Source organism: Oryzias latipes, chromosome 13, assembly GCF_002234675.1.
Source record: "Oryzias latipes chromosome 13, ASM223467v1".
Taxonomy (NCBI): domain Eukaryota; kingdom Metazoa; phylum Chordata; class Actinopteri; order Beloniformes; family Adrianichthyidae; genus Oryzias; species Oryzias latipes.
This window is the reverse complement of record NC_019871.2, coordinates 9110432-9135410: the sequence shown is the minus strand read 5'-3', so window position 1 is coordinate 9135410 and position 24979 is coordinate 9110432. Positions and strand designations below refer to the sequence as shown.

At 40.0% G+C, this 24979-nt stretch overlaps 1 protein-coding gene across 2 annotated transcripts in view; it reads right to left on the bottom strand.

Annotated features, from left to right (window-relative positions):
* The window catches only part of robo2 (roundabout guidance receptor 2), a 282072-nt gene that overhangs the window by 159793 nt on the left and 97300 nt on the right, over nucleotides 1–24979 (bottom strand). Inside the window, exon 1 of one of the 2 annotated variants that reach the window (XM_023961234.1) lies at nucleotides 7218–7951. The exons of the other annotated variant lie outside the window; for it this stretch is intronic. Coding sequence (XP_023817002.1) covers nucleotides 7218–7272 — 55 coding nt within the window. The 5' untranslated portion in view covers nucleotides 7273–7951. Of the gene's footprint in view, nucleotides 1–7217; nucleotides 7952–24979 lie in introns of those variants that run through there. 2 annotated transcript variants of the gene reach the window in all.

Genomic DNA, 24979 nt, shown 5'->3' with positions numbered 1-24979 from the left:
AAGAAAACATATGATAGTCGGGCAGGTTTCTCATCGCAACTCGATGAATGTGCGTTAGATTAAATAAGCAAAAGGGTGATTTTGTTGCTCCCTGCAAGATACACCAGTTTCTCTGTTATGTGTACATGAATGTAAACACAGCTGGCTCCAAAATTAGATTACGTTCAACTGTGGGCACCTCTGAACACCTTGTACTAAGGGAAGTACAAAGAAATGAATGGTATCAATTGATTCTCCCTCAAGCATTGTAATCCTTTTACCTGCATTGCTGTGTTGCCGCTGCAGATTGAACTGATGTAAAAAAAAGAAGCTCTATCACTGGGGAGGAGAAGAAAGCCTTCAGGTGCTTATAATACTCTGTGCTGAGAGGTGATAATTGAGGGTGTGCCATGAGTGCTGACCTTTAGTGACCACACAGCAGTCGTCTTTGCAGTCAACACCTCCAGTCACTCAAACAGTCCTCCAGTCCATGTGTGAACATGAGGAATATGAGCACACTCCACCAGGATGATGGACTAACACAACACAGCTATATAATTAAATTGCTTTTACAAAATACGGGTTTTGTTTTTCAAGGAACCACAAAGGGGGTCAAGACGAGATTTATTAAATTTCAATGCTACGGGACACTTCATCTGGTCCTGCATAGGGCTCTCGGGTTGAAGGTTTGAGCAATAATTTCTTGAAAGACTCATTCAATTCACCAAGGCCCATAAACCCACACAAACACAAAACAAGTCTTTGATGTTATTAATAGTTTTTCCCAAGTGTTCGCTCATGTGCACTCACTACATTAAGTAGTTTTAAAGCAGGTCTGTGCTGTTGGGTTCCTCAATAACAAATGGTTATAAGCAACTCCCCTGCAAAAAAATAAATAAAAATAAAACCATCACCCAACTGGAAGCTCACAGAAACTGTTCAGACATTTGGGGTGTGATTGCTTTTTTCCCTATCAGGCACAACATTTGTGACACCTGGCTGATGCTCCGTTCCACACTGAGACTTTGACGCAAAGCAAGTCTCACCAGGAGTCATTAAACACAGTAAATCAACTCCCCATGTGTCATGGTGGCTTAGATAAAAAGTCAGTAGGAAGAAGTGTTTTTTGGGGGAGGTGGAGAGGGATAGTTTTTTTTTTTTTTTTTTACATTTGCAAGTAAAACGAAGAATAAAAAACATTCCTAGTTCCTGGAAGAAGATTCACAGTAGTAAGTCTTGCAGTCAGGTGGCAGTTTGACATCAATATATTGAGTCTGAACACAAAATAGAATTGGATGTTTAGTTGGTTACAGGAGAAACATAGTAGAACAGATCTTTGGACTGAGCCTGGGATGAAGGTGGAGGAATATTTTCTTTCAGTGCAAAAAACTCTGAAAACGTTGCTGCTGTACTGAATCACATCTGTATGATAGGTATGGTCACATGGTTTCACTGAGAGAGCTCAGCTATTGTCCATTCAAGACTCAGGAGAGAAATCTTTTTTAAATGTAACTCTTTCCTAAACGGTTAGCCTGAACAACAGCTGTACATTAAATGGTAATTAGAGTATAGTTATGTTGTGCTTTACTTCCTTCTTAAAAGCCCCTGTGCCTTTTACAGTCACACTCCCATTCACCCAAACACTGTCGCCAACTATAACCACCAGGAGCAAATGTGGGATTCAGTGTTTTGCCCAAGGACACTGACAGATGGGCAAGCAAGGTGGAGCAATATTGCAACCATCCCTGCAATATTTCGATCAGAGGTCAACCACTCTACATCTGCACCACATCCGCCACATGACTGAGAAGATAAAAACTCATGAGAAATTCATCCATCTATTTCATGATCCTAGTGAATCCATTTTGAGGTTGCAGGGCTGCCAGAGCCTGTCCCGAGTTCCGACTACAGTCTGGTGACCTGTCCAGGTGTACACCCTGGACAGGTCACCAGACTATTGTTGTGCAACATAATCACACACATGCTAGTGCTGCATAATATGAGTAAAGCTTGCAACGTCCAATTTCTGTGATCAATATCGTCAACATAGGAGCCAGGCATTTCACATAAAAGGGCTCCATCCGATTAATCAAATGTCTAAAGGGCTCTATTTGATTTGTTAAATACTTCAAGCCGCCATGAGATTGTTCCATCATGTGTGGAAACATTTAAGTCAACAGTTTATCAAAGTTTAAGCCGTCTTTTCCAATAAGCATATCCCACTGGCTGATATTATGATAACGATAAATGTGTGATTTATTGTGCAGGCCATATACCCACACACGTTCCCATAAGGACAATTTAAAGCCACCAAGTGACTTATGAAGGATGTTTTAGGACAGTGGGAGAAAGCGTCCGGAGGAAGCCCACAAGAAGAACATGCAAACTTCACACAAAATCCCAGCCAGGATTCGAACCAGGGCCTTTTGTTACTAAGCGAGAGTGCCAACTGTGCAGCCCAACATGAGACAATAATGCTGAAAGTATATTTACTCAAGACTCGAAAATTCTATTGAAATAAATGTGTCCGGTGTAAACTACAGTTCCAATTTTCTCTCACTTTTCTCACCGTGGGATGCTTCTCGGTGTGTTTACAAAGTTTGGCCTTGCAAGCATCAGTTTAAATCATCTAGCTGCATGCTCTGCAAGTCACTCAACCTTGACATCTTTTCTGCCTTATCTGAGGTAACCCTGACACAGGTGACATGAGGCAGATGCGAGGGCAACTGAAAACACTTTACACAAACACTTCCCAGGACAACATTTCAGAGCAGAGTGCAACATGAACACACAGATAAGACAAACATGTCATCCCTCTAAAAGGTTTAAAAGCTTGCTTGTGTTCTGTTCAGTCCTGTTCTTCACTAAACGTGTGCATGGAAAAAGACACGTATCCCATTGATGCACAGTCGGTTTCACAAATAGCAATGATGGGTTCGTTTACTACAGTCAAATCATCGAGGACTAAATAAAGGTAGTTGGACTTTTTGCTGGCCTCTCACAAGTGTTTTGGAAACAGCGGCTCTGGGAAAAACAGAGAATAGATTATATCCATACCCTGTGAACTCTAATGGAAAGAACAGGTGTGTCCTATCCATGTACAGGTGTGTGAGACAGGTGAAGGCACTTAGAAATGGCTTTCACCAAGAGTCAGTTTGCTCAATTCATGCAACCACTCCTCCCCCTTCCCCCCTTATAATTTTTCACTATACAGCCCCATCACAGGTGTAGCCCCCTCCCATTCGGTGTTTGAATTCCACCCTCATTGACAGCAACAAGGACAAGATTCTTGCACCGAGATAGTGTGTGGGTACATGGGACACAGGAAGGGAGATAGGGTTGAGAAGTTCAAGAGCATAAAAATAATATAAGGAAAGATACATGGCAGCTATTTATTTGAAATGAACCTGTTTTTCCTTGTTATAATCTCTCACACTTGCTTTTTTTCCCCCTGAAGGCAAAACACATCAGAGCAAATTCTATTGTTCAGCTCTGTAAATGATCCAGTCCTGCTTGAGTGATGATGGTATCAGTTTCCATTAAATCTGCTCTCTCTAACAGATTTTGTTTTCAGCAAATGTTAAAGACCTAAGAGAAAATTGTGTTTTAACATGTTATTTCTGCTTTCATGAGTTAGGACATATATAAAAACAATTAAGCTTAAAATGCATTTCTAAGTATTCCTTTATTTAAATTGTAAGCCAGGAGCAGACCCAAAAATCCCATTGGAAAAAGTTTGTAGGTGTGATGTAGACTACTACAGCAAGCCTCCACTCTATTCTGATGCATCCAGTTGTAAACAGATAGATCCATGTGCGTCTTTGTTTTCCTTGTACGGCTGTACGGCTAGCTAGCTCCAATATTGCTTCCCACTTTTGTTGCACCGATATTGTTAGGTTGGGGTTGCGAGTGGGTATAAGCTTGTGGTAGAGTGTAAACAAATGGATATCGGGAAGTAGGAGCAGGCTTACTCTGTGCCAACAGCCCTGCACTAATCTCAGAGGCAAATTTCTGATGATGAACTACTGCCGCTTTGCAGAAACGATGTCCTAGAAAACGACACAGGTTCTTTGATTTTGGCTAAAAATTGCATATTCATGATTAAAAGACCACTGGGAATGCTTTAAAATAGATCAAAAGATGATTGGAGTTGGAATTTAAGAGTACACCATTTGCTTAATCTAAATCATTAACATGTGGTGAAAAAAAGGGGCACGTCAGGTCAGAATTGGTTAATACAGCTGCAATGGCTGCTTCTCTGAGTTATCACACTGACTGAATGAAAGCAACGACATCTCAAATTCTACTTTGGGCTGTTCTGTAGGAGTGGAGTGACTGCTCTGATGCAGAGTGGTTAGGCTACACTTATGACATACAGGAGCTGACAGGCCACATCGCTGATCAAGTTTCACTCATCATTTACATACTTCCAAACCCCCCTACTCCTCTTTTTCCTGCTCATTCACTTCCTGTTATGATAGCCGCCTCCAAGTCTTACATTGTTTTTGATGTTAATCACATTATAAGCAGCAGTGCTGAGTGCTGCAGAGGAAAATGACTTCTCTGACAGTGATGAGACCATGCGAGGCAGTGAAGAGGAGCGTCTCATACATCTCAGATGAAGCTTCACCATTATAGGAACCCTATTCCAGAAAATGAAGCACAATTACAATAACATTCCCTAAACGGTGCCAGCTCAAGCAGAACAATCACATTTGGGTTGAGACATCACGACGACTCTTCTTACACAATGACCTCAGCTCGCCTCATCGCTCACTTAGACTATTTTAATCCAAGCTTACTTTCCATTATAGGCCAGTGCTTTAAACCCCTTTTCATTTAATCATACTCATCAAACAAGCTGCCCTGCTTCCGCGTCGGATGGTAATAAACATCACTGATGCCATCTTTCTTTAAAAGACTGTTTAAATACTATTCCCTCTCTTTTTTTTTACTTTATGGAACTTGTTCCCTTTCTCCCTACCACTGGTTTTACACACACACACACACACACACACACACACACACACACACACACACACACACACCCACACACACACACACCCACACACACACACACACACACACACACAGTCCAGGTTTGAGTTTCTTTTGACTCAGCATTAGTGAAACCACATGCCCAGCAGGCGGATGAAGGACCGCTCACTATGTGCCCTTTCACGTCTCTTCTGTCCCATCGACAGCTTGAAGTTGGGCCATGTTTCAGCACCCAGGATGGATGTGATGTCACCAGCCCCTACATCACCCACCAACATGTAGGAGACCTATGAATAGCAGAAGGTCAGGAGTGCATGTTCACTATGCAGAGCACGCTTTAATCCACTGTTAAACTCAGAACTGAGGAGTTTGGGATAACTGGGCAGCTTCCAGGTGTGGTATTCTTGGAAATGTTTTCCACTCCAAACCACCCTTTGCTTACAAGCCACCCTGTTTTCAGGTCACTTCATAAAACATCTCTATCTAAGCCCAGTTTCTGTCTCTGTCAGTATAATATAACCTCTTCTTTCCTCTCATTCCTGCTGCTTGTATTAATCACAGAGCACTAAACAGTGACTGACGCCATTCACAAAGCTTGGCTTTTGTTGCCTGTGCTGCCCAGTGAATACAACTTCAGGCCTTTTTTGTGTGCCAGAGCAGACTGTTAGAAGAAGCTCCTCCCTCTCCGAGGACCTTCAGATTACCTCTTAAAAAGCTGAGTGATGGGTGAGCTTTGCTGGGATGTAGGTGAAGAGCAAAGGAAAGGGGGAAGGAGGGTGACAGGCTAATGACTGGGAAGATCAACTGCCCTCGGGGAGATCTGCAATCTTTCCTTGTGGCCAGCTTGCAATGCCATCCGCCACTGCTTAGCAACTGTGGCTTTGGCTGAACAGAGAGAGACGTGAAGAAAAGTAGCAGATAAAGGAAGCAAAATCCCAGCAAAAAAAGAGACTTGATTTGCTGATTGCAGGAGGCTTCAACACTGAACTAAACTTGCAGCTGTGAAGAAGAACAAAAGCAAGAGCTGACAGGTGAAAGAAAAGAAAATATGGGACTTTACAGGCCTTTTCATCCAAAGATAACACAATCCCTTCCTTACATACACCTAAGCAAAACAAACTACACAAAGCAAACACACACTTGAATCATCGCCCTCAAATGATGATTTAATGTCCCAGCATGCGATTTGTCAACACTGGCCTTTTCTCATGCAATGACAACAAGGCTCTTATTGTCTGCAAGCTTGGAGTGTAACAACACTATGGAAGTAGCTCTAAAATGACAGCAAACCAGCAGTTTTGGAGAGCAAAGCACGTCAGGCTGGATTTTCATTCCACAAGTCAGAGAGGTTAGGCCCATCCCTGTTATGCTTTCTGTCCCCTTATCTGTCCCATTTAATGAGTGCTGCTTGTGAGTCAGCGCTGTAAAGGAACTGATTTTGAAATTCCACCTTGTAACTAGACCTGCTGTAGGCTCACAGAACCGACACTTCACACTATTACCATGCTGACGAGGCATTTGGGGGAAGACGGGCTCAGACTTTTGGGTGCAGCAGAGAATTAGGGTCCATGTCATTGGTCAGTTTGACCCAAATTTTAAATGCAAATCAGGAAATAGAAATGACCAGAATGCAGTAATATGACACTGATTTAAGTAAAATCAGACTGTGTTTCAAGCTCTAATTTTTGAAGTGAAAACTTGTACCAAAAACACATTTAATAGGGTAATGAGTAAATTTACTTTCGTCATTAACTTTTTGTTTGTTTGTTTTTGCACTAATTATGACATTTATAATAAACTTGTTTGGCATAAGAGCCCCATACAATAACAATATCCTTATAATATTTGAAAAAAAAATATTGTTTAATAAAGTTATCTTTTTTGTCAAAATATGCATGATGGTTAATAGTTCTAAGTGGAGAAAATCATGATTTTTAAAAACCGCAGAAATCAGCATTGTATCTCTGCATGAAGGAGCTGTTGATCTTAGCTGGTTTGGTTATGTCTCTGAATTTGTTAACTGAACAAATCATACAAATAACTCATCTGTGATCAAAATGTGTAAATCTTGACTTCATTAGTACATTTTTTGACGAAAACTATTTCTGGTAACTTATTAATTTATGCCACTATACTCCGGTATGAAAAAGTACAGAAAAGTATCCAATCTGTGCAAAATTATTAATTTCCATTCAATTAAAAGTGAAGTTTACCGCAAAAACACGTGTCTGGCAACTTACCATCAACTTGTGAATATAGGAATCCACTAACAAGGATGAATGCTAGTGGACCCATACTAGCATATTAAAACATCCACGGCGGGCGCAGAAAATCTCCAATTCTCTGCGTGGGAGATGTGTCCAAATGACGGTCAGGTCCACTCCGCGTCTCCGGGAGTGATGGGCAAGTGCTGGACTGCCCTACTTGCTGACAAAAGCCAGTTTAAATGTCCAAAAACAGACAGGATCCATTTAACAGCAGTTCAACCCGAAGCTGCTCGGGGTGTGAACATCCGAAGCTTAAATCCAAACTCTCGCGCTTTGGAGTATTATCCCTCTTCGCGCCGCCAGCTCATCCGCAATCTGTGCTGTTTTTTTCCTGATATGACCCACTGAACGAGCAAAAGCCCACTGAGTCTGAGAAGAGAGATACTCAAGTCCACGCGCGTAAAAGGCAGCGCACGAGCTCTGCACTTCTCCGCAGGTCCTGTCTTTCCTAAAAGAAGCGCCTCTGGCACCTTTAGATCTTCTGTGATTTCTCCATAGTTCAGACGACAGCTAAAGTGAGAGTCCGCCTTAAACTTCCAACAGAGACACCAAAAGTTGCTTCTCTAAGACGAGAACCGGCTCCTGGAAAACGCATAGCGTTAAAAAAAATAATCTGCTACATGACATTTGTTTCTGGGTTAAAAGCAGCTCGGCCACTAGGAGCGCACGGTCTCTGCGCAACGGCACAGCCCGGCACACTGCGCGGAAACCACTAGACCTGCTGCTTCGAAACACGGGTCCGATCCCCAGGACAAAAACGGGAGGGGGGGGGGGGTGGCAGTGTGAAGCGATCTGAACTCACAGGGGGAGATTGGATCTCAGTCCAAATCTCCCCAAGGCTGTGATAATAAAGACTTCTATCCCAGACGGGGACGCAGCGCAGAGCAAACCCATAAAAAGCCATTTGCATGTTTACATATCATTTAGGCTGCGCACAGGCTGAATGGTGAGCGCATGAGGCCATTGTTCACCACACAATATGAGCACTAAACTCATTAAGATTACAGGCAGTTATCTAAAAAAATCCACAGATTAACTTTATTTACTGTGAAACTCTGCTAGGTGTAACATTAACACCTTCAAGCTATGAAAACGAAAACAAGAAGATGCAGAGCCAGAGAAGGCAGATCAAGATAAGGAAATAATTAGAAAGTTACGCGTGTAATGGAGCTATAATCCCAGAATATGCTGCCTCCACAAATGACGAAAAATAATCCGGATTGTGGAGCTGAGATAGAGAAGATGAACAAATATGATCTGTATCACATCAGAAATCAATGACCAACCTCCTGTAGAAAACAGGACAGACATTCTCCCTATTAACAATTAAGACATAAATCTTCAGTGTGAAATCTACTGGATACGGCACCTGGAGGCCGGAATTCAACTAAAATAAAGTTTTCAATCATAAAACATTATGTGGACAATACGAGTGATAATGTAAAATCACAGATGTAAATGTTTATGTTCTGAGATGACAGGGTGGTTGGTGTGGTGTGAGCTGCCAGCAGTCCTGTCCAGCCCATGGGCTCCAGCTTGACAAAGGCTGAGCTGTGAGCTCCCCCTACTGGTGTCAGATGCAACAAATGACAACTGTTCAGGTTGGAATAAAGAGAAATAGAGACTAGCAGATACAAATCCAGGACTAAAAACAATTCTGTGAAGCAAATGTGACTTAAATACTACTGAAAACAAAGTATCAATGTCTAGGTTCTGGCGAGCCTAAAAACACTAAATTAAATGTACCTGAACATGTATCACAACCTTAAGGCCCCAATGAATAATATTAGTGAAGAAAGATTAGACATAAAAAAGAATACATCTTACCCCATCTTAAATATCCATTTAACATAGGTAATTAAAAAAAAAGTTATTTCGTGTTTCTATTAAAATGTTGGTATCAAAAATTATTTATGTGGCTCATGACCAAATTACGTTCCATCCATCCATCTTTTAAGCCCGGTATTCCCATTTGGGGTCAAGGGTTTGCTGGAGCCTACCCAGACTCTGTTGGCGTTGGTGGGTTACACACACACATATATATACACACATAATATATATGTATATATTAAATATAACAAATTTTCTACTAATGGATTCTATTAAATCCATCAAAATACTGCTACTTTGGTCACTTTGTTTGCCCTTCCAAGGTGTTAGCTGTGTTCTCAGTAAATCTATGGGTCAGTTATGAAAAATAGGAAGTTTAATAACCTATTAGAGGTCAGGGGAGATCGGATGAACAGTATTAGTGGAGCAAACAGTTTGTTGGGCTGCATTACAGTAAGAATCAAAAGCTTAGTTTCTCCTGTTAATAACTGCTGAAATCAGCAGAAAGCATGCTAGCTGCAGTTTGATAGCATAGATCATTAAAGAGGTAAGTGTAGAAATGTAGAATGTAGAAATTTGTAGAACATGTAGAAATTTCCACTGTGTTTTTGAACCTACAATATACACTTACCAGCCACTTTATTAGGTACACCTTGCTAGTATCGGGTTGGACCTCTTTTGCCTTCAGAACTGCCTTAATCCTTGGTGGTACTGGAAACGTTCCTAAGAGAGTCTGGTGTATGTTGACATGACAGCATCACGCAGTTGCTGCAAATTTGTCAGCTGTACATCCATGATGCCAATCTCCCGTTCCACACCACATCCCAAAGGTGCTTTATTGGGTTGAGATCTGTTGACTGTGGAGGCCATTTGAACTTACTGTCATGTTCAAGAAATCAGTCTGGGATGCTTCCAGTTCTATGATGTGTTATCCTGCTGGACGTGGCCATTAGAAGAGAAGGGTACAGTGTGGTCAGAAAGGGATGGACATGGTGAGCAACAATATTCAGGTAGGCTGTGGTGTTGTAACCATGCTCAGTTGGTACTAAGGGGTCCAAAGTGTGCCTAGAAAATATACCCACACCATAACACCACCACCACCAATGTTTTTCCAATCTTTTATTGTCCAACTTTGGTGAGTCTGTGTGAACTGTAGCCTCAGTTTCCTGTTCTTAGCAGACAGGAGTGGCACCTGTTGTGGTCTTCTTCAGCTGTAGTCCAACTGCCTCAAGGTTGGATGTGTTGTGAGTTCATAAATGCTCTTCTGCAGACCTCGGTTGTAACCAATGGTTAGTTGAGTTACTGTTGCGTTTCTATCAGCTGGAACCAGTCTGGGCACTCTCCTCTGACTTCTGATCAACAAGGCATTTTCGCTCCCAAAACTGCTGCTTACTGGATGTTTGCTCTTTTTCTGACCATTCTCTGGGTGAAAAACCCAGTAGATCAGCAGTTTCTGAAATACTCAGACCAGCTTATCTGGCACCAACAACCATGCCACATTCAAAGTCACTTCAATCACTTTTCTTCCCCATTCTGATGCTTGGTTTGAACTTCAGCAGATCGTCTTGACCATGTCTACTTGCCTAAATGCCTCGAGTTGCTGCCATGTGATTGGCTGAAAATAAATGCATTAATTGCATTAATGAACAATTGAACAGGTGTACCTTAACAAAGTGGCCAGTGAGTGTATATTTCCACCAGAAAATATCAAAGGTAAAGTAGAAAGGTTTGACAGTCACATTTTCCAGCTACTATGTTAGCTCATAACCGGCCCAGCTGTAATCTTACAGTATTAAGATTTACATGCATGGAAACCTTGAAGTGCCAGTGAAATATGTTTAGTTTATTTGTTTGTGAATCTTTGTTGACATGTTTGGACTTATAGAAGTGTGTTATTAGGTTGTGTTTAGTCAATAACGTCTCCCCCCTCCTGCAATATTTTCTTTATGCTACTATTTTGCCCAGAATTCCCAGAGGTTTATTCTCATTGAATTTGTAGAGGTATGTTCAAAACCTGTGGAGAATTGTCTTTCAAATGAGACCATGTTTAAGTTCATATTTTGAAGGTATAAAAAAGAATTGAGGCAAATACTGTATGCATTGTTCTCTCTGCATGTTTACTATTTGGAATAAGAACTTAGAGTTTTTCTGGTCTTTTGCATGATAGCAATTCTTCTTACAACCCATCAGCCGAGTTTCTTCCCATTTGCTGAATTTTGAAAAACTTGCAGATTAGGGTTCCAAAAGTAATTAAGTTTATTTTTGTCCCATGGGTGGGACCCATAGAGAAGAACAGGTTAAAATCTGGGTTGGATTAAAATAAGACTTACACTGTGCATGAATAGCAGCGCAAAAGTAATGCACCTATTGACATAAACGCATAACAAAAGCATGTTTTTTTTTCACTATGGTTTATCCAAATAACCTATTGAATTATTTTATACAAAGAAAAAGATACAAGGATGAGTGCGTTCTTGCAAAAAAAAGAAAGATCTAACAAATCTTGATCCTTTTTCTTTTTCCCAAAATAGACACAAAGCTGGCAGAAGGGAACTTAAGCGCTCTTCACTGTGTTGCATCAAAAACAGCCTGACAACAAAGTCTAAGTTTGTCCCTCAGAAGATGCCTTTGAACGATGCAAAGGCCAGCATGGCTAGAAGACTTTGGCAAAGGGAGACACTTCAAATGCTTTTAATTGTAGCTTTGACTCCTCCTAGCTTTTTCCCTGTTTGTTTACTGTGCTGCATGCTGATGCTTGCCCAGTAAATGGCCTCCACGGAACAGCCGCATGTTGTAAGTTTGTTTGCTGGCTGTCATCACAGGCTGCTTTGTCAGCTGGTCAGACGCAGTGATTTGTCTTCATATTTTACATGTTTGTGAGCTGCATGCAAATGCTGTCTTCTCTGTATCTGCACAGTATTCTGGATTCTCCTGCAGCCCGTGCAGCCATCAACACACTTTAAGAGCCAAACCAAAATTTATTGTATCATCAGCTTTGGTGAGGGCTCAAAGCAAATGATAGAGAAAACAAAAGCGAATTGGAAAGAGGCCATTTACTAAGAAGAAAAGCCCACTTCAAACATAAACAATGGTGGATTCATTGATGGGAAAGGAAGTAGAGTGTAATTCTCCCTCAAGCCAGGCCTTTTATTCCCAACGCTCAATCACTTTATCTGTTGCAGAGCCAGCGATATTCTGCACATTTCGAAATATCAGTTCACAGTGGATTTATTTTAATTAAACTGGAGGCAGTGTTTACTCAGGACATTGCACGTTACATTAAAATGAGATGAAGAGGCTTGGCAATGGGCTGATAAGTAAGGACCAACAAAATGTGTGTTTAGTATATTATTAGAGAAACGCTACGAACTTGCTGGGGAAACATCCTGAAAGCTTTTATAGGATTGATAAGTTGAGGTGTTTTAAAAATTGAATGCAGTAAAGGTGTAAACATAAACAAATGAGTTTGATCTGGAAAAGCAGAGACCAGAAGCAATATCCTGGAAAGCATTTATAAAAAGCATTCTTGCAAATATTTCTTCATTTGGAGACAGAAACAAGAGACAAGCAGATGCTGAAAGACATCATTTGTTTTAATCTAAACTAATAATGTCACAATTACTGTCATGTTTTGTGCATTTATGTGTTTTTGATTGTATCAAGGCTAATAATCAATTAAATGATCTCCTATTATTGTTCAAACACCTGCTCACTGCTGGATCCCAGCTGGAATCGTGCATTGGGAACGTTGTTTGGATGACCAGTATTCATTCAAAATGACCAAAGTGACTTGAACTTTGGCGATCAAGTTCACTGTTAGGCAGATACTGGTATATAAAACAAATTAAGGTTTCATAACTTAACATTATAAGGTTCCACAACTTGGGATTCTTATATATTTTTTAATGACAAAATTAAAAAGAAATTTTTTTTTGCAAAACAAGAACAAGGACGCAAATACAGGAAAGGTTTTGTAAGTGGAGCTCTTTTTTTTTCAATAGCAAAAACATTTCAATAGAAAGATCCCAAAGTAAAAACTTTGCTATCTGTGATGCTACATTCACACTAGGCTTTGAAATGTGCATTCAATGAAAAGTAAAGGCATATATACGAACGTTTTGGGCTTCTGCATTCAGAATTCTCGCGTGCACATGTCACTACACAAGTTTTTTAACCTGTTTTCAGGCTCTAGGTACAAAACATTGAAAGTTAAAGTTAAACTATAACCAATCAGATAATCGGATTTAGTAGTAACATATGGGTAGCATCCTTTACAAAACATTGAGGCACCAATTATTTGACAATTGATCATGAAAGAGAAATTAATAATTGCGGTTTGTGCCCAGCTAGAATTATATGACACCAAGTCTTTCATATATCGGAATAGATCTGTAAAAGAAAAAGGCCAGGAGCGAGTTTTGTACACCAAACCTCTTCCTGTGAGTACATGCGCTAGGATCAGGTAGCAACAGTCTAGCGTGAACACTGTATGCTAAAAGCGCATTCAGCACGTTTTTGAACACATCACATGCCTGATGTGTACGTAGCTACCTGGATTGTGTATCACAGCAGCAAAGCAGTGTAGTTGCAGAAATCACACTGAGGTTGTGGTGTGTGCAGCAGAATAATTGCATGTATCCAAGGAGCAATTTGAACAAAAACCAAAAAAAATTGTGAATCTTAGGCCAACACTGACAAAACATGTAGTTTTAGCAGATAAACCTGTCTCACGTGTCTGTGGTAGAAAGAAAAAAGTGTTTTTAATTGTGCGGCAGGTCATGGGTTCAGATAGCGACATTACTCACAATCGGCTCAGAAGGGTATTTGGGGAGCTCTTAGCTGGATATCTTTCATGGCTGAGTATCCCCTTACTGAGTTTGGGTCTCTGCGTGGGGAATGATTAGGAGCTGGAGGGGGGGTATGATGTGTAGAGGGGTGATTAATGTAGATGTCAGTAGCCAACCCTCCCTCCTCTGCTCTCTCCCCAGCATCCATAATGACACCTGGGGAAGGAAGAACGGGTATCTACCTTCAGCCCAGACCCCCTCAGCAGGGCATGATTCTTCCCCATGATCCTCCTCTGTCAGCAGTCCTGTCACTGGGCTCGGATCAGGCCCTTATTAATGGGCCTCTGTGTCAAACACAGATATTAAGCTGGGCTCTGCTCCGGCTTCGCCAATAACACCCACACAGGCACACACTGGCATATTTCTGTACAATACAGTGACAAACACATGGCAGAGAGCCACACAGCATAGGCATAATTCTTAAACACATCACTGCATGTGCATTAACATCTGCTGAAATATCGCTCTCTGCTCTGCGTAGTTTTAACCGATTCATTCCAGCATGACAAAGAGTCCACACATCTATGAGATATCTCTGTTTCTTCCTACCCTTCTGCTCTTTGATGCACCAGTTTTCCATTATGCAGAAAAAAGGAACAGACCTCTCTCCATGGATGTGTCGCTCAACAATGCAAAATGTCGGTCTTGGCATTGAGATAGAAACTTAGACTTAGCGAGATATGAGCAAAGATTCAGAGCAAAATTTGTTTAGCATTGTGCTAGGATCAACTGCTGGGATAACTTTTAGCCTGATCCTACTCTAAAATAACACAACCTTGAATAGAGGCCGGCATGAACCATGTGGAAAACCTGTACACTGTGATACTCCCACTGAGAGGAGGAAGAGTCCAAACGGATGAAGAGAGCACCAATGATAAGTAAGACACCTGAGCTCAGTGTGGAGAGGGGCTCCCATCAGCAGGACACAAAGCATGTATGTAATGCACCGCCTGCTCTTCCTCTGCATCCACTCAGAGGCACAGGAAGGGAGATACAGCAGCCATATCAAATGTTGCTAAACTGCAGACTCCTTTAAAGCAGCCGCATCTTTTCAGATTCAGTTGGGCTCCTTTGTTTCTCCTGGCTCCACTCCCTTTATCTTCAGGAATCCTGTTCAATAAACTAAAAGCCGGTTTAAAATCCAGTTTCAACATGTGGACCTAAGTGTGTTCTAAAAAATTGCTTGGGGAAAAAAATTTTATGACCTGAAAATAATAAAGAAATCCCCTAAAAACTCAGTGTAAACTTTTAAATGTTTTGTATTAAATATTTATGAACAAACAAGCTGCAAGCAAGGAACAAAATCAGGTATTAATTAACCGAATCAAATAAATTTTTTTTAAGGCTTTTGATGAATCCGAAGCCAATAATATATATATTTTTATGAATATATCTTAAAGTCATTATGAAAAAGACCACATATTACCCTATGGCTAGAAAACCCACTCACATAAAATCAGATTTGTGTTGTTTTTAACATGTTCTTGTGGCATTTTTCTAATTATGAAAGACATATGTAAAGAAATGTAGGCTCAACATTGCAGTTCTAAGTATTTCTTTATTTAAATTATTGTGAATTAGGAGGAGACATAAAAATGCAATTTGAAAAAGGTTGTAGTTGTGATATAGAAGCTACTACGGTAGTCGACAAGTTCCCTGCCCTGCTCCACTCTGATGCATCCACTTGTAGACAAATAGATCCATGTAAGTCTTCATTTTCCTCGTCCGAGCTGGCATCTGGTTGAGAACTGTTCGACCGGATAGCTCCAACATTGCACACCATTTTCGTTGCATCGCTAATGTTAGTTTATGATTGTAAGGGGCTGTAAGCTATAGTGGAGAGCATGTAAACAGATAGATAATGGGAAGGGTGTGGGCTTATTTCATGTCAACAGTACGGCCAACCACACACCACATAACCTTGTAAAGATGGCACTGTCTCTTTAGCCTTCAAGGAAATTTTATGCATCTGCTTCACTTAAAAACAAAACAATGCAGTTATGATTGCGGACTTTGTTGAGCAACACATTTGTCAAAAACTTGGACCACTCCTAAACATTTTCTTCTTGTCTGCACAATTTCACAGCTGACTGAAGACAAGAGTCATGAAGCAACTGGTGTGTAGCTGTAAAAACGAAAACAGGATCTCTGGTCTCACTCTGATAATGAAAATTAAAACAGAAACTGGAAAAATGGTTTCTGCAAAAACAACAAAAATTAGTCAGATAACCCATTTTAATTGCTTTATAAGACTGTTGTCTTAAAACACATTTCAGATATAACCCTAAGTCAAAGATATCTTCCAACAATTTCTTAAACCTGTAATGGGGATGTAAAACTGCCTTTTTTTGTTTTACCAAATTGACATGTCAAACTGGAATCTGTAGCATAAAGGAAGTTCAGGTGCAAAAAATTTGCTGCAAACCTTTTGAAATGATCCATGTCCATCCACCCTTTTCTCCATTTTATGACAGCTTCTCCTTCTGCTCTTATTAAATGTTCCCACTATGGTTCTTCAACTACATTCCTGTCATTTATGGAATTTTTACTGTCAAGGTGAAAAACAGCCCACTCGCAGGGTCCTGAGAGCCGCAGCTAATTAGCTGGCCTATTTTTTTTCTTCCTGAACACTGTTGCTTAATCTGCCTCTGGAAACATATCACGGCTGTCATTCCACTCCTAAGGCAGGACTTGATAAGCGAGTGGTCGTCACTGTCATGACGGGACAGGGTAAACAGTTTGGTCTGGTGAGCGATGGGCAGCAGCCGCTAATGAGTGAGGGGTGAATGTTTAAACTATGAAGAGTCAGACAAGAGGAAGCAAGAGGAAGGGAAAGCTGTTGGAGTATCTATCCAGCCTGCTTATCAGCAAGGACATTCTCCTTCCTCTCTTCAGTCCAGTCCTCCTCCACAAAACGCACAACTTCTAGACCTCCCCCCTAGCAGATCTCTGGAATTCCCCTCTGATTGTAAATCCCTTTGCTGCGCACTATTGACCACACAATAAAAACTTGTAAGACTGGTTTACAATGTGCCAGTCTTATCTGGCTCTGTCATTCATTGCACTGCAGAAGACTAAAAGAGACACAGCTGGTGTAATAAACACTCAACATGATAAAACAAATGGGTTAATTCGGGGTCTCCACAAAACATTTTTTCTGTATAACATTGGTGCATTCAATGGCAGAGCTTCTTCAGTCAAGACACACTTTTTCAGGGCTTGTATCTACTGTACCATCAAACACCCAATTACTGATGGGTAATTTGTGGAATTTACGTTGCAAATATGGTCCACTCATTATTATCTCTATGATTAATTTGATTGAAATGATGTGTTTAATTGCTTCTGCTAATCGGGCAGTATCGTGGGGAGACGTAATGTTTTGCATTGGCGTCTGCAAATCTGTGAGTAACAATTTTCCAAAACTCCATCCAGTGGAAGATTTTCTACAGTTGGAGAAAAGATAAACTTTGGGTAAAGTAGAAAATAAAATCATTTTTACAAGAGTTTAGTAGAAAATTGTTGACCATTGGCCTTGAGGGGGATTTGTTCTCCAAGTTACAAGAGTTTAATGTGTTCCAAAACTTGGAGATTAATACGAAATCTTTTTCTATTTGACAAATAGAAAACACAGTTTGCTAAAGTACATTAGAGTTTAGTATTTATTAGCACTGCAGTCAATCTTTAAAAAGGAAAAAAAAAAATGGAAGATTTGTTTCCACAAATAAGCAGACTTTAAAAATGCAGACTTTATTTTTTTGAGAAACCTTTTTTTCTTTTTGAGCAGTTATGAGGAAATAACAGGTTACACATCAGGACACTTACACAAGACACTCAGTGAAAATGCCTTTTGTAGAGTATACTTTCTCATCTGCTTTGATGTTGTAAAAAGGGAAAGAATTAACAGAAAATTATGAAAGATACTGAATTGAAAATTGGATTCCTCAGTTACTATTGTGCCAGACAGCTGAAAAGTGGACATATATTTTTAATCAGGAAAAATAAAAGATCTGCAATTTTGTTGACTTTAAAAATGTTATAATGCACCAATGGGCAAATTTGGTAACCCCCAAAACAAAAAATAAACAAAAAAGATCCTTGCAAATAAATTGAGTCAGACTTTCTATGATAATGCCCATCCAGTGTGCAGATCAATCATTTGAATTGGAGCTACAAATCAATATTTGTGGACTGTGTAAATAAAGCGAACAAAACCCATCAATTCCAGAGGGGTATTCCACTCATGCAGACTGCCCCACCCCTATTTGCTGAGTGCTTTCGACAGAATCAGTGAAGGCTGAACACATCGGAGGTTCAAACTTAATTGAACCCCAAAATGGAGCCTGATTTAAAGCCTTGGGTCAGAGTGGATATCAAATGATGCACAGGAGGCTCCCCATTCCTAGGCTTGATTGAGAAACACGTGATCCCCTTTGGGGGAGTAGAAATGTCTAGATCTAAGTGCCTTCGGCTACCCCAACCACTAAAAAAGCCTCACCGATCTGAGCTGAATGATGGTGTGACATAGTTAAAGCTGGATCACATAGGCAGATAATTGTTGTATGACAATCATTTGAACACTCACTAAAATACGACTCTCGAACAAAAAGCTGCGGAAAAAGACTTCACCAATGAATCTTACAAAGGTATATCTCAAAAAGCCCAACATCAGTGTAAGACACCTTAAAAAATACATGAAAAAATGATACATCTGCAGTTTCCTACAGATTCAGGACACTCAGTTTGTATCATGGCCTTCATAAAACCAAGTTTGTGCTCCCGACATTTCCCTCCCTCAGGGCCATGGCTCATTCGACTGAAACCTCACACCCTGGCCTTGCCATTTCACATTCTAATTGCTGGCTCATAAGCAAGTGCCACAGCAACAAATCCAGTTAACGACATTGGCATATTGATCACAGGCACACAGGCAGTGCTCCTGTCCCAAGGTAAGGGAGGAGGACTCCTGCTTTTACAACCTGAGGCTGGCCTGCACCCAATAAAGAGCAGCTCTCTGTAACAAAATAAAAACCAATAGACGATCACTGTGATACAATTACTGTTTGGCAGCTTTGACCCGAACTGTATTTGAACAATAGACTGGAATGACACTAAAGGTGGTAGCGAGTGGGCAGTGAGAGGAGAAAAAAAAGTGGGAGGCCCTCATTACAAAGCAAGACTGGGAAACCTGTTCAATTTGCTCCATTAAAGGGAGCTGAAGAAGCACTTTTTTGTCCCAACAGAGCTATTACAAGCCTATAGTCTAAGCACTTAAGAAGTCAGGTTTCGCACTGTGCCACAAATACTGCTGAAGCTCTGGGACATTAAGCCAAACAGGCCTGAAAGCTATGAATACAGAAAAGCTCCACAGACGCCTATAAATCTCAGATGTCATCAGCATAAAAAATGCGGTTCTGATATTCACAGTACTATACATCTTTGTTTAACACAGTTTCACTTTATTTATGGTGCTTTTTATGCATTAAAATTACATAAAATATTACTGAACACATTATTTTATCATTGACGGTAATACAGAAAATGGGGTCTGGTGTGCAGCAAATGGGTTTCCTGCTAAACAAAAACAAAACATATTTTTCAAAAAGTGCATTTCTATACTAAAATGAAGGGGGGAAAAATTGCAATTCTTCTTGTCTGTGCTCTAATTTATTTGCATGGCAGAGAACAGAAATAGGTGACAGAATGAGGCCAAACAGAAGCCAACAAAGAGAGATGTCTGCTTGAAGCTCACAACCATCTAAGGACATATTTTTCCCTAATCACTGTTTTAACAAAAAACAACACTATCCGGCTATCATCAAATTTAAAAGCAGTCTTCAAAAGTCTTTATTTTCCACCTCTATTATCTATATTGGAGTAGCAAAAACAAAGAAATAATGGCCATTGTTGTAAAATCTGGCTCACTTTCTGATTTCTCACTAAGAGAACGCAACTTTTTTTCCAAATTTATAACATGGTACGACAAAACCATAAATAATTACTTTCTCAAAATATCAGCTCCATAGCAAAATGATGTCTCCAATGTTTCCTCAATATACCTGCGCCTGATTGTAGACTTTATCAGTGGTACCGGCAGATAGTTTTCTATTGTGTCTTTTCCTATGTCAAAAAGTAGTCAAAGTAAATCCATGAAAAAGACAAAGATCTATCTAAGATCGTTTGACACGTTTTGGGATTAGATATGTCACTGTATTCCAGTGAGTTAGTAGAAATAATGAGATGAAAGCAAATTATATTTGAAAACATACACAAATAAACACAACTGTGTGGTAGCTGTAAGTGGCTAGAGGGAACAGCCATTGCCCAATTGGTTGGTCATAGGCTCAATGTCTACGTTGATGACCAGTTTGTCCTTGGGCAAGTCACTAAACTCCAGGTTGCCTCACATCGTAATAAACCAGAAAGTCAATTTGAATGAAACCATCAGCTAAATGCTGTGCAGCATCTGCTGTTACAGCACAAGTCTGCTACATCTGGACTAATGAAATAATATGCTGGCTTTCTTAATAACTCTTTTGTTAAAACATAAACTCAACCCTAAAGCATTTTGTTTCTGGCATAGTTGAGTAACCATGGCCTTCCTTTCTTCACATTCTGACCTCCACCCACTCACAGTCATATGCATTTCTCAATGCCTGCTGACTGCTGGCAAAGACAACAAAGAAACCAAATGATCCCATATTTGCATAGACCTTGTGGATTAGTGTGTACAGCAACATTGCCCTGTTAAACTTCTATGTGCTGTCAGGAGTTGAAGTTGGAACATCTTTTCTTGAAGCGCAGATAAAACTAGGATACTATGACCCTTCATTCTGGCAGCTGTTTCAAAGTAAATTAATGGAAATGAACTACCTCGGATTCTCTGAATGTGTACACAGTGATACTGCACGCTGAAACAACAGTTTTACTCAAACTAATAGAGGTGAAATGTAACTGTACATATAAAGCTGAGATGAACACTTGTTCAAAGCTTTATTGTTTGATCACACTTTATGTATTTAAGCATATTTATTTTGTGTTGATAGCAGTTTGTATGGGAGGTTTTAGCCATGACTAAAAGAGGTCAGAACTCTTGAAAATACACCCTAAGCCTGTTTAGACATATACAGCTTCCTCTCTTTTGTTATATACAATATTTGAAAATATATAAAAAAACACAAGATTTGTGCAATTGCCAATTGGTAAATGATGTTAATTTAGCACGTCACTTCCTTTCTAGAAGGTTCAACAGTCACAGTCCCATTCACACACTCATTGACACACTGATGACGGCTCGGCTGCCTTACACTGGCGCCAGTCTATAACCACCAGGAGCAATGTGGGGGTTCAATGTCTTGCCCAAGGATACGTTGACACATGGGTGGGCAAGGTGGGAAGTAAGCTTGCGATCTTCTAATCAGAGATTGACCGCTTCACTCTGCACCACAGCCACCCCAAGTGATGAGTCTTCAGACACACAAGGTGTATATTTGTATAAACCCCTTTTATATTTGAGGATAAACTTTATTTATATTCACTATGTTTGCACACTTTTTTTCTTTTGGACTGGATTAGATTTTTAAATTTCAGAGAAATGTCCTGTAGAAAGGCCATCAAACTGGACTAATTAGGTGTTGGAGAGAAAGAAAAAAAGAGTTTTAAAGAATGCAAAATGAAACAAGAGTAACTATAGAGGACAGGAAGTTATAAAAACACTAAGCAAAGAAAGGATTTTTTTTAAAGCAGGATTTTGTATAACACTGGTTTTAGAATCAGTGGTACAGATGGGTTAGTTTTGTGTGTAAAAAATAAATAAATAAATAACAAAAAACAACAGTCTCTGGTTTGAAAGGAGAGTTGATTGCAATTGCAGTAGTATCTTAGTGATCAGAAAGAGGACATAAGGTAAAGCAAAGGAGCATGTGCAGTTCAAAAGGGACTGCAACAATTTAAACACAGTGAGTCGTTTGAGCCGAGTGTAATGATTTCTGTGAGACGGTGTCATCCAAACACCTCACTGGAAAGGGATCTGTTTTAATAAGGCTCCTTGTTCTGAAACTACCTATTGATTTTTACTGTGTGGAGTTGTGGGGCAGTGACCCACTCTGGTTCCTGGCTTCCACAAAAGCTAAATTGAGCCATTTAGAAGCCGGGTCTGTCTTTAGAGACTCCATCTCAGCTCTGACTCTCCTAGCCACTTTATTTCCATCAGGAAGAACTTTTTTCGGAGCTGTACAATTTCTCCACTGACCTGCTGCTTAGGATCCTGGCACTCACTTTGTTTTACTTCCTGCCCTTTGCTTCAGCCGAGTTTAGGTCTCAGACAGCAGTTTTATAACGATTTGTCAAAGGTGTGATCCAAACTCAGCGGCTCAATGCAAATAAATGTTAGTTTGCAAACAGGTTGGTTTGTAAGTCTATACCAACTACTGTTAGGATCGCACCTTGTGTGAAGGTTTCAGTGCAGTTAGAAATCCGTCACACTTTTTGTATCTGATTGGCTGACTTGACAAACATGGCCATCTGCAGGGAAGCCAATGCAGTGGGTTGCTGATCCATTGCACTTTCTTTTCAAGTGATCTCTTTTCATCTCACTTAAAATTCACTCAGAGTACCTTCATATTGTTTTAAGATATTAGGAGCAATAAAGGGACCTTTATTGAGAAATTTAATCAGACAGGTTGATAGATTGGAAATGTTTATAAGAGTCTAAAAAATTTTATTTTCTGTGAATTGGAGAAGGGCAAAACATGTTTTTGTCTTTGTTGCTTTATTTTATGTTCATGACAACTGTCAGAGAGACTGACTTTCATTAATTCAATATGCTTGGACTACTGCCTAACCTTGAAAATGAGCATAAGCAGGGGCAATAGTATTTAAAGACCAACTCCAATGAAAATTGTTTGTGGGGTTTTTAACATGTTCTTGCAACATTTTTTTCCATGATGGAGGAAATATATAAAAAATAAGTTATATTTATAATGATAATTTTGAAGACCACTAGAAACACCTTTACACTAGATCATAAAAGATGGTCAGACTAGGATTTTAATTAGAGGTGAATATCAAAGTGTCAGTCATGTTTCATTGATGGCCACACTTCTTTTCTTTTTTTCAAAAGGTTACAGTTTGGTGGAGCCTTATCGTGCCTAAATAAAACAAAAATGATTGAAATGATGAAAATCAGGGTTGATCACTACTATGGAAGCCAAGGACCAATCTTTTGCATTCTGAACTTAAGCTTGTAAAACACAAAAAGTCGCTGGAGTTGAGTGAAGTTCCCCAAGCAACCACTGGAGATTTAATACACTCATCCATGTCCTTTTGGGGTCATGGGTAGCCGGACCCCATTCTGGCTACTGTTGGGCAAAGGTGAGGAATGCCAGTCTGTCACACGGTCACACACTCTCACATGCAAACCAGGGGACACTTAAGAGTAATCAATTAACCTATCAAGAACATTTTTGGACCGTGGGAGGAAGCTGGAGTACGCAGAGAAAACTATTGCATGCACATGGAAAGCATGCAAACAAACTCCACACAGAAAGGTCCCAGCCGGGATTTAAACCAGGCCCTTCTCACTTTAAGGCAAGAGCACCAACCACTGTGCAGCCCAGACTCAACATAATAAATAGTAAGTCCATATTTCTCAATTTAAATGTTGCTTCCTTGAACTAGACACACCTTCATCTCTATTTTGGCAACTTTATCTGCCCCAAGCTGTGAAAATGTATTTATTTTGTAACTTGTTTCTGCCTTTAAGATCTGGCCGTGCCTCTCTACAACCCTCCATAGGCCCTGGCAAACCAAAGACCGTCAGAACCTGTATGGGTTCATGTGATCAAGGCATTAACAGCTGTACACCACAGCTGTGTCTCTTTGTAAAATGGATGTTTATCTAGGTAAAACGTTACATTATCTGCCAGAAACTGCCATCAATTCATTATTTTCTAAAGTCAAGATTAAAAAAAAAAAGCATTAAGTTAACATGATAATTAAAGCCACTATTAATGTTAATAATGCACTAACATGCATATCCAATGTTGCATTTTTATTTAGAGCTGAAAAGCTAATGTTTTTGCAAAATATCTTTGTTGCATTTCCCATTACAACACCCTAGAGCACCCTGTTCCAGAGTAACAGAAATGCAGCAGGATACCATTGAAACCCTGTTCAGAGATCACATACAAGCACATAACATACTTTCCATCTGACTGAGCTCATGCTGAAAGAGCTAAAGAGATGAAAGGAGGCAGAGAAACGGTCACACAAATCATCTGAACCTGAGATCAAACAGAAGCTACTTCATGTCATTTCCTCAATCAAAGGAAGAAATCAAAATATTTTCCTCTTTGTGAAGGCATGAATAGACGGTGTAAGTCAGGTTGAGAGAATGTGAATGTGGTACGGCCGGTCACTCAGTCACAGTTCATGTAAGAATATCAGCAGAACTGCGGAGCAGCGCTCAAAGGCAGAATGAGCAAAAAAAAAACCTTGATATAAAAGTAGGAGGGGAAGGGGGAAACATTCAAGGTCACCCTCACTTTTTTTTACCCTCAGGGCTGCAAAACATTTTAGTGTACAGTGCTGCAGCACATTCATAGCTCAAACCAATTTTACCAGAGGAATCAATATGGCTGAAATATTGGGCTTTTATGAGTTGCTACATTCAGCTGGGGGCCGTGTGAATGGAGTAATATGCTCGGCAAGATTAGATTTAAACAGCCTAGACGCTTAGAAAAGGGGTGAAGCAAATTTACAAGGGAGGAACAGAGAGAAGAAAAAAGGCCATGATGATTATAATTATTGTTTTTATTAATATTGATCGCTACTTCAATATACTGTTGGAGTTTATGTGCATAATCTTTAATGCGAACATAATGCACACCGACTTTCAACTGTTATTTAAAAGTAGATCATTTTCTGGATGCTACCATTATTTGTTCTACAGTGTGACTGCATGATAAGTTTAACATCTAAATTCAAACCGGGACCATTAGTTCTTTGTATTAAATTTTAACAACCTAATGAAAAATGAAATCATTTTGCATTTTTTTA